At 49.0% G+C, this 17,375-nt stretch overlaps 2 protein-coding genes across 3 annotated transcripts; both read left to right on the top strand.

Annotated features, from left to right (window-relative positions):
• The first annotated feature begins 1,615 nt into the window (after nt 1–1,615).
• Nucleotides 1,616–10,096, top strand: TTLL13 (tubulin tyrosine ligase like 13). The gene is given in 13 exon segments (XM_081229001.1): nt 1,616–1,740; nt 2,355–2,496; nt 2,498–2,620; nt 2,964–3,004; nt 3,945–4,063; nt 6,101–6,231; nt 6,707–6,863; nt 7,448–7,591; nt 8,197–8,282; nt 8,571–8,619; nt 8,623–8,802; nt 9,295–9,336; nt 9,340–10,096. Coding segments are annotated over 12 exon segments (1,371 nt in total). The 5' UTR covers nt 1,616–1,740; nt 2,355–2,365; the 3' UTR covers nt 9,508–10,096.
• Nucleotides 10,097–10,837: 741 nt separating this feature from the next.
• NGRN (neugrin, neurite outgrowth associated) lies at nt 10,838–17,263 on the top strand. 2 transcript variants are annotated; one of them, XM_081228485.1, is made up of 3 exons: nt 10,840–11,082; nt 11,478–11,588; nt 16,166–17,263. In XM_081228485.1, exons 1-3 carry the CDS (start codon nt 10,919–10,921, stop codon nt 16,779–16,781), a joined length of 891 nt encoding a protein of 296 aa, XP_081084611.1. In that variant the 5' UTR covers nt 10,840–10,918; the 3' UTR covers nt 16,782–17,263. The 2 variants fall into 2 exon arrangements, with proteins under 2 accessions (XP_081084612.1, XP_081084611.1); XM_081228486.1 differs by lacking the exon at nt 11,478–11,588 and having other exon boundaries at nt 10,838–11,082.
• Nucleotides 17,264–17,375: the final 112 nt, after the last annotated feature.

Raw genomic sequence — 17,375 nt, 5'->3', positions numbered from 1 at the left:
AATAACATCACTTTATTTTGCTCGCTCACTCTCTGAAGGGAGTGCAGATGACCATTAGAGCAACGTGGACTTTGTGTGTCGAAGGTGATGAGTCCAAATACCAGGATTTCCCCAGTTTTTCCTTAGGATTAATGTTCACAGGAAAGCCTTCTCTGGCCCCAAATAAGTTTTTCCACAAAAAGTAAAAGTCAAATAGGTTTTCTTTATGGTAGTACTTCTTAGCCATGAATACTTTGTGAATCGTCAAGAAGGGGATTTATGGGCTTCCCTGGTGGCGCAGTGGTTGAGAGCCCGCCTGCCGATGCAGCGGACACGGGTTCGTGCCCCGGTCCGGGAAGATCCCACGTGCCGCGGAGCGGCTGGGCCCGTGCGCCATGGCCGCTGAGCCTGCGCGTCCGGAGCCTGTGCTCCGCAACGGGAGAGGCCACAACAGTGAGAGGCCCGCGTACCGCAAAAAAAAAAAAAAAGGGGGGGGGCATTTATGGAAGCTTTTTCTGAGCTTGAACATGGAACACTTAGGAGACCCTTTGTATCCAGAGCCCTGGGCTTTGAGCACAGTAGGTAAGTAAGAAGGGACAATCCAGCTCAGGGCCTCCCCACCGCTTTGCTTGCTTTTTGTTTGTTTGTTTTCTTTTTTGATGGAGGGTCTCTTGTACTAAGGGGTTTTGGACTTGATCTAATGGGAAACCTTGAAGAGTTTTAAATTGGGGAGTAACAAATATGCATTTTAGAGCGAATACTTAAGCTGCAGTGGATGGATGGATGGATGAAGGAAGGAAAAATAGAATAAGGGAATCCAATTAAGAGGCTGCTTAATGGTGGCAATTCAGGCAAGAAATGGTGGTTCAGGTACTAGAACAGTGCCTGGAACGTTAAATATTTGTCGAAAGAGTGAGAAAAGTTTGCGTCTGAGAGGCAAGGGACTCCAAAGCATTTCAAGGAGGGGGTAATAGAGTATCATACACTGAAGGGAGGTCAAGAAGTCTATGAATCGGAAAATGTACATGTCTTTTTAGAGGAGAGAAAATTTTAAAGTGTCCTTTAGATTTAAGCACATGGGATAATCTTAAAGTGACAAATTGGGCGGAGTTTGGTGGAGGTGGCAATCAGAGGTAAAGCGGATGGACATCAGGAAAAGATGGCGACAGTAAAGGAGCAGTCTGATGAGCACCTCCAGGGCACGTGTGATAATCACGGCCGTCCCTCCCAAGTGCTGGGACTGCTCTAGACATGGTTACTAAAAACACTGAAGGAAGGCAAGCAGGTACTCGTCCCGAACACTGCGTTGGCCAAATTCCGGGAGCTTGGCCCGCGGATTCAGGAAAGGGTGGGGGTGGGGCTCGTGCGAACTGGCGTGAAAGCGGAAGGACTAGAAGTCCTATCACGCATCGGGTCTGTTGCCGCAAGAACCCGCCCTCCAGTGCCAGGCGCTCGATTGCGCGTCCTACGGCAGCCCTGGGGCAAACGTCTCGGGCACCCGCCCAATATGGCCTCTGCTGGCGCCCAAGTGGGTGTGGTTCTCGGAAGGGCCCCGCCCCCAGAACGCTTCTCCAATGGGGGCCGCCCTCGTGTCCATGGCGACGGCGGCGGCGGCTGCCTGCTTGCTTAAGGCGGCGCCGCCGGGATCTCCAAGATAGGTGTGAACCCCGGGTGCAGGGGGGAGCGGGCCCCCCTCGCGATCACCGGGGACAGCCATTCCTGTGGAACAAGGAGGCGGTCCCGGAGGCCCAGCAACGCCCGGTAAGGAGCGGGAGCCGGCCGAAGGGCGGTCGTGAGCGACCAGCTGAGTCCAGCATCAGGCCGATAGGGGCGGACCCGGCAGTACCTCCACTCTCGGAACCTGGGGTGGGCAGTGTCCGCCGGGGGCTTCCCCTCCGCTGTCAGAGCCCAGGGTGTCTTGGCCATTGGGTGCCTGGCCCCAGTGTGTCTGTATGGAGAAAATGAATCATGGGGCAGGGAAAAGGCTGGCCTAGGCAACCTTTGGTCTTCAGCTCTATTTTTCAAAGTGAAGGACCCCCCAGCACCCCCAGCCATCCCCCATCACATTCAAGAACAAAAAAGCTATGGTCATGGTCCCTGCCAGCTCAGTTCAGCCCCTGCATGCACCCCAGAGTATTGTATGGAGTGATCTTGGATAATTGCGGCTTGTCAGCGAATCTGACAACATCTCATAGGCATCTCACGGACCCCATTACCTATTTGGAAACATCCCATTCTGTAGTGGGACTGCTCTGTTCTGAAGGGGCAGCAACATGCCCTTATAATACCATGAAGGTCCTTGGGTGGATTCCCGCCGTCCTTCCTGGGCCTGGAGGGAAGTCATATACATTTCACTCCCACCCCTCTCGCCTCAGAATCTAAGAGGATGGAGCCAAGTACCTGTAAGACCAGTGAATCAGAGGAAAACTATGGTGAAGAAGAGGAATCCGAGGAGTGTGTTAAAGGGGAAGCTACCATGCCTTCTAACCCTTCTCAGCAGGCACTCTCAAAGGCTGACTAATGCATTTAGGAATGGAGTTCTTTTATCCATTGTAGCCAAGAAAATACCAAAGAAAATCATAACCCCAGCTGACCCAGATGAATTAGAAGTTGGGAGGAGAAAGAGAAGGCGGAAACACAGGTAACCGTTCCCTGGACCCCCTCACTTGCCCAGCTCCAGAGAGTAACCCTCTGCCCTTCAGCAGTCAGGCTGGGATCCAAAGTCTTCCCTTTAGCCTAGGAAAGAGAACAGGAAATACAGGAGGTCATTAGCCTTTTTGTACAACAAAAACAAAATTCAGAATCACTTGGGCTAGCTTAGTTTAGAATTTCAGCACGTTTATGTCATCCTGGTCTTTCCTTTAAGTGGCTTCTAGAGAAAATGAACTGCACTGTTAATCTGTTGGGTGTCTCTTCTTCTGGGTGCCTGGCAGCCCAGGGTCCTTCTCTCCTTCTGCCTGATTTCTGCTATTCCTCCATTCCAGACCCCTGGCCATCAATCTGACCAACTGCAAGTATGAAAGTGGTAAGCACCCAGCTCGTCACTCACACCACTGGGCATAAGAGGACATTTAGGGCTGTGGCTTTCACTCTGGAGATGGTCCCCCCAATCTGCTCCCAGCCCCTGGATCTTGTTAGGCTGGCCTATAACCTGGACTGAGCCTCCTGACTCAGCTACCAGTAGCTGACACATCACTGTTCCAGTTAGTCTCAGCAGTAGAGTAGGAATCTCCAGTTAGCTAACAAGAAAAAAATGACCAAAATCACCATCCCTCCCCCCACCACCCCAGATTTTACAAGAAATGAGATGAGACCAGGTTAAAACTGTTTTTTCAAGGCAACTTTTTTTTTTTTTTTTTGCTGTACGCGGGCCTCCCACTGTTGTGGCCTCTCCTGTTGTGGAGCACAGGGTCCAGACGCACAGGCTCAGCGGCCATGGCTCACGGGCCCAGCCGCTCCGCGGCATGTGGGATCTTCCTGGACCAGGGCACGAACCCATGTCCCCTGCATCGGCAGGCGGACTCTCAACCACTGCGCCACCAGGGAAGCCCCTCAAGGCAACTTTTGAGGTAGCTTCAGCAATTAAGAAAAAAAAAAAAAAACACCAGCTAGGTTAGTCACTTCTTCCTCCCCTCATCCCCACTGGCATCTGTTCTACGGGTGCCCCAAAGTGTAAGGTGCCAGTGTGACCCCTTCCGAGGGTCAGCTCTGCAGGCCAGAAACCATCCTAATTGAGAGGACTGACAGGAACAGAGATCCAGTCTCTAGTTTTCTGTCACATTTTGGAAGGACCCCGACAGCCTCATGAACTTGGAATTGTCACAATGGTAACTAAACTGAGGTAAGCAGAGCTGAAAAAAATGACCTGCTCTCTGGTCAGGTCTGTTCCTTACCCAACCCAGCTGCAGTCCCAAGGTTTGCTGCCAGTGCCCAGGCTGGCTCCACTGACCTCCCGCCCTCCACAGTGCATCGGGCAGCCCAGTTGTGTGGCCTGAAGGAGGTGGGGGAGGACAAAGAGTGGACTGTGTACTGGACAGACTGCTCTGTCTCACTGGAACGTGTCATGGACATGAAGAGATTTCAGGGACAACCTCCAGACCGAAGATCCTAAAGGAACTACGCCCCAGAATGACTACTCCTACCCTCGCACCCAGGCACCCAAGCCTGCCACTCTTGGTGGCTATACCCCTATGCAGAGCAGGAAAGGCCATGGCCAGGGGCTTCTGCACCAATGGAAATATTCTCCTCTTGGGTCTCTGGAACTTCTGTTACCTGAAGGAAGTGTCTGCTGGCCACATCCTATCTCAATATATGCTGCTTGCCTGGAAGCAAGCTCAGCTGGGCCCTCCAGGGCAGGTGAGCCTATCTTAGGGGGAAGACTGGGAGCTTCAGAGCTAACAGTAGAGCCAGCTGAATGATCCAGCCTTCCAAGCAGCTTAGCCTAGCACTCCACATCCATTAAGAGTCAGTGCGGGGGGGCCTCCCTGGTGGCGCAGTGGTTGAGAGTCCGCCTGCCGATGCAGGGGATACGGGTTCGTGCCCCGGTCTGGGAGGATCCCATATGCCGCGGAGCGGCTGGGCCCGTGAGCCATGGCCGCTGGGCCTGCGCATCCGGAGCCTGTGCTCCGCAACGGGAGAGGCCACAACAGTGAGAGGCCCGCATACCGCAAAAAGAAAAAGAAAAAAAAAAGAGTCAGTGCGGGGTCCTGCATGGCAGCAAGAAAGTTAGGAAAGATGGACCAGGGTCCACAAGAAGATATTACCTCTTTTTTTCTAAATAAATTTATTAATTTATTTTTGGCTGCATTGGGTCTCTGTTTCTTCGCCCCTTGGAGGGAGGGGTCTGGGGGGACTACTTTACATTGCAGTTGTGCGGGCTTCTCATTGCGGTGGCTTCTCTTGCTGCGGAGCACGGGCTCTAGGCGCGCGGGCTTCAGTAGTTGTGGCGCGCGGGCTCTAGAGCGCAGGCTCAGTAGTTTGACGCACGGGCTTAGTTGCTCTGCCACATGTGGGATCTTTCCCGACCAGGGCTTGAACCCGTGTATCCTGCACTGGCAGGCGGATTCTTAACCACTGCACCACCAGGGAAGCCCCAGATATTACTTCTTCATGGTATTTTTGTTATCCTCTAATTGGGTCTTTGTGGTGGTTAGCAATTAAATAATTTAAAAGTGTCTGTAGGCTTATTTTGAGGGAAGGCAAGCAGGGGGCTGAGACTATCACCTATCCCACGAATTATGGGAGAAGAGCAAGAGCAAGAGACTGCTAGAAGCGCTCAAAAAGCCCCTAAGAAGGGGCATGCAGAGAGCAGTTGTGAGATAAGGATAACAACAACAGCATTTATTGAGGTCGGACACTGTTCAGTGCTTTTACATTCTCACCTCATTAAATCCCCAAAAAGATACCCTCATGTTTTTTTTGTTTTCTTTTCTTTTGTTTGGCTTCAGCCACAGCTTGTGGGATCTTAGTTGCCTGACCAGGGATCGAGCCCATGCCCCCTGCAGTGAAAGCACCAAGTCCTAACCACTGGACCGCCAGGGAATTCCCCAAAAATACCCTTATGTTAAGGACACTGAGCCTCAGAAATACTCAGCTCACCCAGCTCATGAGGGGAAAAACCAGAGAGCACTGAACCTCCCAGGCCTGAGGGCCAGAGCAGCGGGGGTTTCCAGCAAGCCACCCTGGCAATGCCTTGCCCTCTGAGAGTGCCACTGCCGTGCATTCCCTGGGGCTGCTCCTTAGTTTCCTTTCTCTTTGGGGAAATGTTTTCTCATTTGCTTTGTGTTATTCTGCACCAGTTATTCCTATAGGGCTAGTCCCCGGTAGTCTGAGGGATGTTATAAGGTGGCTAGAAGGCCCAAAGTCCTGGCTAGCCCTTCTCACTGCCCCTCATTTGCTAACCTTGCTGTGTATGTGTATTTTGGGGAGAGGCCAAGCGGCAGTTTCCCACCTGCCTTAGGGAACCTTCCTTTTCTCCCTTGGGGACTAGGTGCAGTGTTTACCTCCACTGTGACTTCTCCCTTGACCTCCTCAGTCCTTTTCCACTGCTATCTGGAATGTTCAGGCCCCAGGAACTGCCCCTTACTCTCGGCGATAGTATAACCAACTGGCTCTGTTTCAGAAAATCAGCCACGTCCCTGGCATGACAGAAATCTGCCACAAAGATCTGCTGGCTCGGAGCCTCAACCGCATGCAGAAACTCTATCCTACTGAGTGCAACATCTTCCCGTGCATCTGGTGCCTCCCTGAAGAGTTAGTGAGCCTGGCTCCCCAGGTTGAGATTCTGGGGGAGGAAAGGGTTCGCCATCTCTGTTCCCACCAGACTCTGGCTCTGGGACCTAGAATGTCTCAGGGGGATGGAAGTAGAAGGGAAGTTTTAGCTGAAAAGAAAAGAGAAGGTTAAAGAAAAGTGGTCTCAAACTATTATGTATAAAATAAACTACAAGGATACATTGTACAACACAGGGAATAGAGCCAGTATTTTAAAGTAACTATAAATAGTGTATAACCTTTAAAAATTGTGAATAACTATATTGTACACCTGAAACGTATAATGTTGTACCTCAACTATACAATTAAAAAAAAAACAAAAGAAAAAGAGAAAAGTAGGTGTGAGACTGAGTACTCCAGGAAGAGCAGGGATTGGACAGCAGGAAGAACTCCCCAGGGTCCTGGTTCAGCCATCATGCACAGAAACCCTCTGACCACCACCCTCCTCTGCATATAGCTATAGGGACTTCCAGTCCTATGTTCATCAGCAAAAAACCCGCACTTATATCTGTAAGGCAGACAGGGGCTGTCAGGGACGTGGCATCTTCATCACCCGAAATCCATGGGAGATCAAGCCAGGAGGACATGTGACCTGCCAGCAATACATCTCCAAGGTGAAGGTGCCTCAGGACCCTTCAGAGGGACCTGGTGGTCCCTCTGCCAGCACTGGGTGCCTCATCTCTCCCAAAGCCAGGGAGGAAGACAGTTTTAGGCTCCTATCCTTCCTGCCATCCTCGTTATCTGGGAGGCAGCATGGGCCATGGTTCAGAGCCAACCTGCTCTGAACCTGAGTTTCTCTACTTTCTAGATATGTGATCTTGGGCAAATTTCTAACTTTTTCCATGCCTCAGTTTCCTCATCTGTTAATGGGCATAAAAACAGTAACTACCTTATATGGTTACTGTGAAAAAAAATTTTTTTTGGTTACTGTGAAAATTAAATGAGTTATTATGTATTTGAAGTGCTTTCAACAGTTTATGGTACATAGTAAGTACTTCAAAAGTACAGTCGGCCCTCCCTCCATATCTGCACATGTGGAACCCGTGGATATGGAGGGCTGATACCATTTTATACAATGGACTTGAGCATCCGTGGAGTTTGGTATCCATGGGGGGTGGGGGTCCTGGATCCAATCTCCTGCAGATACTGAGTGACCACGGTATTATTACTTTTCCCCGGTGGGTTTGCCTGCTCTCAGCCCTTCCTCATTGATGGCTTCAAGTTTGACATGAGAATCTATGTCCTGATCACATCCTGTGACCCTCTTCAGATCTCCATGCATGAGGAGGGCCCGGCCGGCTTTGCCACCATGCCCTACGTGGAGCCCAGCCACAGCAACCTGGTAAGAGGCCAGCTGGGGAACTTACCTGGCAGTCCAATGTTTAAGACTTCGCCTTCCAATGCAGGGTGTGTGGGTTCGATCCCTGGTCGGGGAGCTAAGATCCCACATGCCTCCTGGCCAGAAAACCAAAATGTAAACAGAAGCAATATTGTAACAAATTCAATAGAGACTTTAAAAAATGGTCCACATCAAAAAAAAAATTCTTTAGAAAAAAAAATCCTAAAAAAATAAAAGAGGCCAGCCGGCAGCACTGGGGTGCAGGGCAGCACCCTCTTCTCTTCCACTGCCACGAGTGCTGAGGTTCTGTGGAGAAACCAGGTAGAGGGGCTTGTCACGCAGCTAGCTTGTCACACATGAACAAGGAGTGAAGCCTGGAGCGCCTTGGCACCTGGCTGGAAGGACAGCATTCAGGGGGTGCTGACTGCAGAAAAGCCATGCCTGCAGGAAGGGCACACCCCTTCCCCAGGAGCTTACAGGATAGTCCTCCATGAAGAGGGACAGGAGATGAGCCATCCAGGGGCAGGGTAGGTAATCAGAAGGCAACGAAGGGCTGGAGAGAAGAACTGCATGGAAGTAGCCTGACCACAGGGCCACTCTCTTCCCAGGATGACACCTGCATGCACCTGACCAACTATGCCGTCAACAAACACCATGAGAATTTTGTCTGGGATGATGCTGTGGGCAGTAAGAGGTATGCCCTACTCTGTTTTCTCCTCTTTCTCTGCCCTTTAGCCCCACAGTCTCAGCAGAGCTGAGTTGGCCCTTGGGAGATTGAGCTGGCTCAACCCTTATAGACCCCTGTCTTGTGCCTGACCACCAAGTGCACCCCAAACCCTACCCTATGATTAAACCCTGCTCCAAGCTGGCGGCAACCCCTTAAAGCACAAGGAACCTAGGCATGGAATTAGGATTAGTGTTAGGGAGCTTCCCGTCTGCAGTCCGGCCCCACTGGTCTTCCTCTGAGCACTGGGCCTCACAGGAAGCTGTCAACACTCAACGCCTGGCTGCAAGAACACAGCTGCGACCCCTGAGAGCTGTGGGGAGACATTGAGGACATCATCATCAAAGCCATCATCTCGGCACATTCTGTTCTTCGCCACAGCTACCGAACCTGTTTTCCCCAGTATCTGAGTGGAGGTACATGTGCCTGTTTTGAGATCCTCGCTTTTGACATTTTGCTGGACCACAAGCAGAAGCCCTGGCTGCTGGAGGTGAGGATTATCTCCCGGGCTTTGCAAAACCAAGGTCTGCCCCCGAACAGGACACCTGGGTTAGGAGTGTACTCAGGTGGTGGAACACAGAATGGGGGACGCAGAGGCACTAGGGTGGATAGGATCTAGCAGAAGGTGTAAGACATTTGCACTTTTGACCTGCTAAATCCGATCTTGGTGGTCTCTGGCCTCCAGCATAGGAACCCAGGTTTTGGATCCCAGAAGTTCCTCATGTGAGCCTTGCCTTTAAGGACACTATCACTATAGAGTCAGGCTGTCTGATTTGCTCTCACCAGCCTATGCACTGGAGGGATCTCTGTGGCAGAGTCCTGTGGCCTTGGAAGTCAGAGCATCCAGCTTCCTTGGCTGAGGCCACGAACGGGGGGCCCACTGGAGGGGGGTGTCTCTCCTAGAACCTCCAGCTGGGCCTGCAAGAATCATGACGTGCTCAGGTGGTCTAGGAAGGGGATGGATAATGACTCCTCCCGGCAGGTAAACCACTCTCTAAGCTTCACCACCGACTCACACCTTGATTGAGAAGTGAAGGATGCACTTCTCTCTGATGCCATGACCCTTGTTAACCTCCGGGGCTGTGACAAAAGAAAGGTGACAGAAGAGGATAAGTGGCGAATCATGGAGCAGCTTTTCCAGTGCCACCAACAGCCAAGAGAAGCCAGGGGCCTCAGGTGTTTGACGTGTGTTTAGTTGTGTAACTTACCTTCTTTTATTACTTTCCTGAGAGTAAAAGTCCTTCTCTAGATGGAGAAGGCAGTCTGGGGTTGATTAGCTATTAAAAACATTTTTTTGCATCGATAATACACCACATATCATAGATAAGTGATGCATTATCTATGCAAATTCCAAAGACACAGTGAATAGTCTCTCTCCTACCCTCCTCCTCCAGCTACTCAGTTTTCCTCCCTGGAGCCAATCAATGTTCCCTGGGTCATGTGTATACTTTCACAAACATTTAAGGCACATATATACATGTATTTATATAAATTGTTTTTCTCCCTTTACCCAGACAATAGCATAACTTTCACAATGTCTGTACCCTACTTACCAATGCATTTTACAGCTATTTCCTATTAGCATGTAAAGAACTTTATGGGGTTTGTTCTTTTTTTTATTTTTCTACTTTCAACAAAGCTCCTCTAGAAACCATTACCTAAGAAGGTTTATAATTATGAAACAGAGAAAACAGTTTAGTCATTCAATAGGTTATTGTTTAAATCAGTATTGTTTACCCACTGTTGTTTTAATTGTAAGATGGGTTACAAACATGGTAATGTGTTGCTGATACTCAATTACAATTTGTTAATGATAATAAAAATGAACTTGAGTAGAGTGAGGGTTATTCCTGTAATAGCATCACTCTTCACCACTTGCATTGCGATATGCAGGCCAGTGTGTATCTGATTTGCCATGATATCCTGAGGACCTGGCACACAATAGGCACTCAAATGTCTGTGTTAATGAAGGTGAAGTATAACCGTAAATACCCTAGGTATTCCCACGAGACTGGACTGTGCACATGTCTTTCAATGAGGAAAAAAGGTTGAAAACTACTGGACTTAAAAAACAACAGTACAATCATAGAATCAGAATACTAGGCAGCCATTTAAAAATGTTATATGATCCCATTTTCATCTAAAACAAAGAAGGAAGGAAAGGAAGGAATAAAGAAAGAACAAGGTAATGAGTGGCAAAGCCAGGGTTCAAACTCGGTAAGTCCTGCCCTAGAGTCCATGGTCATAGCCAATATGCTTATTTCACAGTAAGATTAGAGGTTTTTATCTTCTTTTTGCTCTTCTAAATTTTCTGTAATTAACAGATACTACTCTATAATCAGAAACCTAAAAGACTATGATAACTTGGAGTGCTAGTTTACAAGTGGACACCATTGCACTTAAGATGAAAACCAGAAGCCTGATCTGTAATTACAACGGGTGAGGGAGGGTGGCAGAGCAGTTCAAGCCCAGGAGTCACGCCCTCAGACGGAAGCGGAAAAGACGCTCCAGCCCCTCACCTTCCCGCCCAGTTCCGGTCCCGCCCCCCGGCTTCAGGCTCTACCCTGAAGGGTAGCGGGGGCGGGGGAGAGCTTTTTCTCGACAACATGGCGGTTGCTCTGAATTACTTGCTGGGCGGGGGTGTCCGTGCCGCGGTCGCTCGCTGTGGGTTTGCTACCCGGGGCGTGGCGATCCCGGGATCTGTCGGCCGGGAGCCGGACCCCGATTCCGACTGGGAGCCGGAGGAGCGGGAGCTGCAGGAAGTGGAGAGGTACCGGCTCCTTCCCGGGCCCTCAGCCTGAAGCAGGGCCTCGGGCCTGGGCGCCCCAGGCCGCGCCCCCTTGGCGCCGGGCGTCCTGCGGCGGCCCTTATTTCTCACCCGTTGTCAGGGGCACAGGGGCAGCTGTTAGCTCCTTTGGGACCACGAGTCCCTTCACCAAGGACGTATTTCATCACCCGTTTAAAGAATTCGGCAACAGCTTGTGGGCTGTTGTTGTTCTTGGTGTTAGATTTCTGGGGCGGTGTTCAGAGCAGGTCTAGGCTGACAGACATGGCCAGGTTGTCCTTGCAAAGAGAAGCGGGCTGGGCGCTCTGACTGAGCCCAGGGCTCTCAAACCACCCATCTGGCTTCCACGCATGGCTTCTGCCATTGGTTCTCTCTCTCAGCGCCCTGAAACGACAGAGAAAAGCTATCCGGTTCCAGAAAATTCGGAAGCAAATGGAGGCGCCAGGTTCCCCGCCCAGGACCCTGACGTGGGAAGCCGTGGAGCAGATCCGGTAAGACTGTTGGCAGTTAGGATCTGCTGTGATGAGAAGTGAAGGATACTGGAGCTCAGAACTTAGAACGTTGTTTTTGTATTTTTTGCTTTTTATTTTTCCAGATTTCTAACAGAAGAGTCAAGTAATAAGATAAACGTCGATGAGCCCGCCATCTAGATGTAATAGTTTTTAACGTTATGACATGGTTCATTTTTTGCTGAAATTTTTAAATAGTAAGTTACAGGCGTCACAACATTTAACCCGTATATAGTAAGTAGATCATGACGTTCTTGATCTAAGGACCAGGGATGGAGCTTCCATGGTTACGTTGCTCTGAAGAGAGGATCCGTATCTTAGAAAAGAGATCCTTTTTTAAATTTTAAGTTTTTTGTTTTGAATAGATAATACATATGGCTCAAAATTAGAACAGTATAACAGGGCATACGCATTGAGAGGTGTTAATCCCCTCTAGTCTCCTATGGATACTATTTTTAATAGTTTTTTGTGTTATTTTCTAGGTTTCCTTATGCAAATAGAAGCAAGCACGTATGAATACAGAATTTTATTTTCACTTCTATAATCACAGACAGTAGAATACTATAAATGCTGTTCTGTACTTTGCTTTGTTCACTTAATATATTCTGAAGCTCTTTTCACTTCCGAAGAGAGAGCTCCCCATGCTTTTCTGTAGATGCTTAGTAAACTGTAGCTTATTTTACCAGTCTTTTATGGTGGGCACTTGAATTGTTTCCACTCACTTGCTGTAACAAATAGTGCTCCAGTGCATAACTTTGTATACTCTAAATATCTGCCAGAAGTATTTACACTTACATAAATGTATGTGTTACATACATTCCTAGAAGTAGGGTTGCTACTGAACCGAAGGGCAAATGGACTTGCGTTTTGATAAATATTGCTAAATAGTACTTTGTAGGTCATGTTCCTTTTTCCATTCCTATCAGAATAACTCTGGAATTGAGACTTAGAATAAAGGGGGTTTTATAGAGCTGATCAAGATTTTATGAGGCTGTAGCAGCTCCCTCCTGTCAGCTTCCTCTCCTATCTTGAACACCAGCCTTCTCAACCCTTCCATCTGCCCTTTTGTGATCAATAAATATCTTTTTATTTCAGAGAAAAAACAGGCTATTAGGTAAGAACCGTTTAAAGCTTCTTGGTCTCCTCCTTACCTTCCACTCTCAATCTTTTTTTTTTTTTTTTTTTTTTTTTTTGCGGTACGCGGGTCTCTCACTGTTGTGGCCTCTCCCGTTGCGGAGCACAGGCTCCGGACGCGCAGGCTCAGCGGCCGTGGCTCACGGGCCCAGCCGCTCCGCGGCATGTGGGATCTTCCCGGACCGGGGCACGAACCCGCGTCCCCAGCATCGGCAAGTGGACTCTCAACCACTGCGCCACCAAGGAAGCCCCTGGGGTTCTTCTTTTATTGGGGTTGAGGGTAGGGGCCTAGGGTTTTGAGGGCTCTGTATTGGTGAATTTAACAGGAATTTTTTTTAATTTTTAAATTTTATTTTAAATTATTTATTTATTTATTTTGGCTGTGCCAGGTCTTTGTTGCGGCATGCGGGATCTTTAGTTGCAGCATGTGGGGTCTTTTTTTTTTAAGTTGCGGCACATAGGATCTTTAGTTGCGGCATGCAAACTCTTAGTTGCAGCATGTGGGATCTATCTAGTTCCTGACCAGGGATCAAACCCGGGCCCCCGCATTGGGAGCATGGAGTCTTAGCCACTGGACCACCAGGGAAGTCCCATAACAGGAATTTAAAGCGCAAGAAGAGAAGAAGCAAGTGGCCCAAGTAGTTAGTTATTGAAGCCAACCATAATCTCTAAAACAAACGCGCCTCAGTGGAGGGTTGGGGGGAAGCCTAGCTTCTTATCTAGTTGTGTGGCTGGCAGTGTGTTTATTGGAGATAGTCATCTTTGAAGTGCATGCCTTGGCAAGCAAAGCTTAAGTCAGTCACTTGGATTACAAAGAAAAGGAAACCCAACTGTCAAGGCTATACTACACTCCCTCCTCCTTTAGTTCCCTGCTGGCTCCCTGGCTCCCTACCCTCATTTTTGTTTGTTTCATCACAACAATGAAACTATTATCCACAAATCTACCAGGGACTTCCTCAGTGCTTGGCATAACTGACACTCAAGGCTTTAGCCTAACTAACATTTCTGCAGCATCTGACCGTGTACCGTGTCTGCATTCTTGAAATTCTCCCTTGACCCAGGCTACCATTCACTCCTCTTTCTAGGACTGGTTTTCTGTTTCCTCCGTGGGCTCCCCGTCTTCCTCCTGTATCTTAATTATTGTAGTTTTTAGCATTGTGTCCTTGGTCGTTTATCTCACGCTGCATATTTCCTTTCCTAATGCCAGCCACTTGCATGGCTTCAACCACTCCTGCTACTGGCTTATGACTTCCAGATCTATCATGTCCAGTCCATGTTTTTCTTCTGAACCCTATATAGTCAGCTGTGCACTAGATATCACTGTTTGGCTGTCACACAGCTTCCTTAAACTCAACATGTACAAAATAAAATTCATCATTATTCCCTGACAATTTCATTCTGCTCCTATTTTTGCTATAACCCCGAATGGTCCCACCAATCACCCACTCTAAAGATACTGAATCTTGGGACTTCCCTGGTGGCGCAGTGGTTGGGTTGGGAGTCCACCTGCCAATGCAGGGGACACAGGTTCGAGCCCTGGTCCGGGAGGATCCCACATGGCGGGAGGATCCCACATGCCGCAAAGCAACAAAGCCTGTGCACCACAAATAGCGAGCCTGCGCTCTAGAGCCTGTGAGCCACAACTGCTGAGCCCGTGTGCCACAACTACTGAAGCCCACGTGCCTGGAGCCCGTGCTCCACAACAAGAGGGGCCACCACAATGAGAGGCCCGCGCACTGCAACAAGGAGTGGCCTCGCTCGCCGCAACTAAAGAAAGCCTGTGCAGCAACAAAGACCCAGCACAGCCAAAAATAAATAAATTAATTAATTAACTAAAAAAAAAAAAAAAAAAGATACTGAATTTCAGCCTATTTCTTCGCCCAGTATTTAGTTCCTTACCAAGTGTAACCACTTGGCCTTCCTAGAATATTTCTCAAGTCTCTTTCCTCCTCTGCTCTCATTGCCACTGTCTCGGTTCAGACTGCCTGGATTACTGTTACAGCCTCTTGCCTGATCTTTCCATCTCTAGTCTTGCACTGAGAAACTACTGTTACTGAACCAGGTTCATTTGCCTGATGCACAGCAAGCCATTGCTGAGACCCCGAGGTTTGCAGCAGAGAAAGGGTTTATTCACAGGCAGCCAAGCAAGGAGATGGGAGAACAAGTCTCAAATCTGCCTCCTTGAAGAAAGAGGCTTAGGGTATTTATGGGGTAAAGAAGCAGGGTGGTCTGAGGCTTCGGGAAAGGTGATTACATGTTAGAAAAAGGTGAAGTAATTGGTGCTCTGCACAGGGGTATCTGAGTTACCTGGTTCTTCATGGGGTGCATGTTCAGAAAATGGTCGGCAGCATTAGCATGATCTGAGGATGGAGTTTTTGGCCCTTGACATTGAAAGGTCACCCATTGGACACTTGTACAGGCCCAGCTGAATGGTCAGTGGTCTCAACTAGTTTGAACTGGGCAAAACTAGCCCCATGTTCCTGAACAACAACTTAAGCAACTGTTACCAGAGTGACCCATGGTCAGAGGTGTTATCTATAGGAGGCACTTAAAGGAGTCTTGTGATACATTGTCTAGGCTATGTGAAGCTTGGAGGGTATGCAGTTTGCATGAACAGTTAAAGCAAGCTTGGTCAGTGAAGGCAGGTTACAGGTTATAGTTCAGGGACTCTTAACTGATGACTGCCCTCTTTCACTACTACTGGACTGAGCTTCAAAATGAAAATTTGCTCATGGCATTCTGCTCCTTAAACTCCGTCCTTGGTTCACTGTTGCTTTGGGATGGGCTCCGGAATCCCTGAGCATGACATGCTCCTGCTCCTGCTGCCCCGTCACACAGACTGAGCTGTTCCCAGCAAAGGTGATGTGCTTCCTCGTATTCCACCTGCTGCTCACTCTGCCATCAGTACCTTTGACCTTTTCTTCCTCTCCTCCCCTCTGCCAGCTTATGACAACTTCTCATCTTTTCAGACCAGCTCTAGCGTGGACTTCCTGAAGCCATTCCTGGGCCACCCTGCAAATGTGGTGATAGCCTGTCCCTGCCTCTCCCTCCCCGGTGCTCTCACAGCATCCTCTGCTGGGATATTTCTCATAGTTTTTTTGTATGTTACTGTATCTGTCTCCACCACCAGACTGTATGTTCTTTGAAGGGAAAGACAGTCGTCATGCATCCCCAGGATCTAACTGGGGCCTGCCATGCAGTGAGAGAGGAATTCAGTTGATATGAAATGAAATGACTAAGAGTAGTTGGGTGTCGCTGTTAGCACACAGGAATGGACCGCAGCCATTTAGTGGCACAAGATAAACACTGCGTTTGCAGTTTTTCCAAGCCCTCTTCTTTTCATGTATTTATCACTAGTATTATCAGTTAACTGTTCTGATAGGAGACTTCTTCACAGATTGAAAACCTGCTTCTTTTTTTCATAGGTATTTACACAGGGAATTTGCAGAGTCCTGGTCAGTTCCCAGATTGGCTGAAGGCTTTGATGTCAGCACTGATGTGATCCGAAGAGTTTTAAAAAGCAAGTTTGTGCCTACATTAGAGCAGAAACTGAAGCAGGATCAAAAAGTCCTTAAGAAAATTGGGCTTGCCTGCTCACTCCAGCAGCTCCCAGGCTCTGGGGATACCTCAGCACCGCTTTCTGCAAGCCATTCTGTAACGGGCTCTTTGCTGATGCCAGAGGATGAAGCCTCATCCAAAGGCCATGGTCACAGCACAGCTTGGAAAGTGACAGAATTGAACACTCACAGAACAAATTCACCAAGGAGACAGAAGGAAAGGAATAAAGGAATCCAGGGCCTGGAGGAGGAGAAGAGCTTTGTGCCTGTTGCTGCAGCCCTAGGTCATCCGAGAGAGCTGCAGAAGTTCTCCACCAGTGACTGTGGAGGCACTAGAGGAACTGACAGTGATGGATTGCCAAGTGACAAGGAGCTGGCAGAGTTGAAGGCAGGGGAGCCAGGTGACCAGAACTTTAGCAACAAAGTTGTGCAGAGGGGACGAGAGTTCTTTGACAGCAATGGGAACTTCCTGTACAGAATTTGAGCTGGAGCCTGGTTTGTGGAAATGCCACATGAAACACAGCTGGGCAAGTATATTTGGTTCTGCCTGGATTTCTGTGTGTGGATTAACCACCTTGGAATGGGGGGTAGTGATGAGCCCGGAATGTGGGATGAAAGAGCTTCTTGGATTTGAATCTGACAAAGGGCAGAGAACTTCACAGGGTAGTTCTGTGTGGGAGCGGGGTGAGAGACTGGGTAGATTCCAGCCTCCTGGAGCACTGCTCCTCCTGTGACCCACGTGGATCTTCAGGACTCACCCTTCTTGCTTGGGCTCTCTGTATGTTGAAACCAGCCTGTATTGCATGTGTTGTTACAAGTTTCTGTGATACTTGCAGTATGTTTGGGAGGAAATTAAAAGTTTGTCTTCTCACCTCATTTACTTCTTGATTAATGAATACTAACAGTTCTGGAACTGCTTAGTCAGTCATCTTCATTATGTGCAAAATAAAGTAAAATGTAGCAGTCTGGGGCCTCCCTGGTGGCGCAGTGGTTGAGAGTCCGCCTGCCGATGCAGGGGATACGGGTTCATGCCCCGGTCTGGGAGGATCCCATATGCCGCGGAGCGGCTGGGCCCGTG

This window comes from Mesoplodon bidens (genome assembly GCF_964165515.1).
Source record: "Mesoplodon bidens genome assembly, chromosome: 3".
Taxonomy (NCBI): domain Eukaryota; kingdom Metazoa; phylum Chordata; class Mammalia; order Artiodactyla; family Ziphiidae; genus Mesoplodon; species Mesoplodon bidens.
Note: the sequence above shows the minus strand (reverse complement) of the source record. Positions and strands in the feature narration are given on the sequence as shown.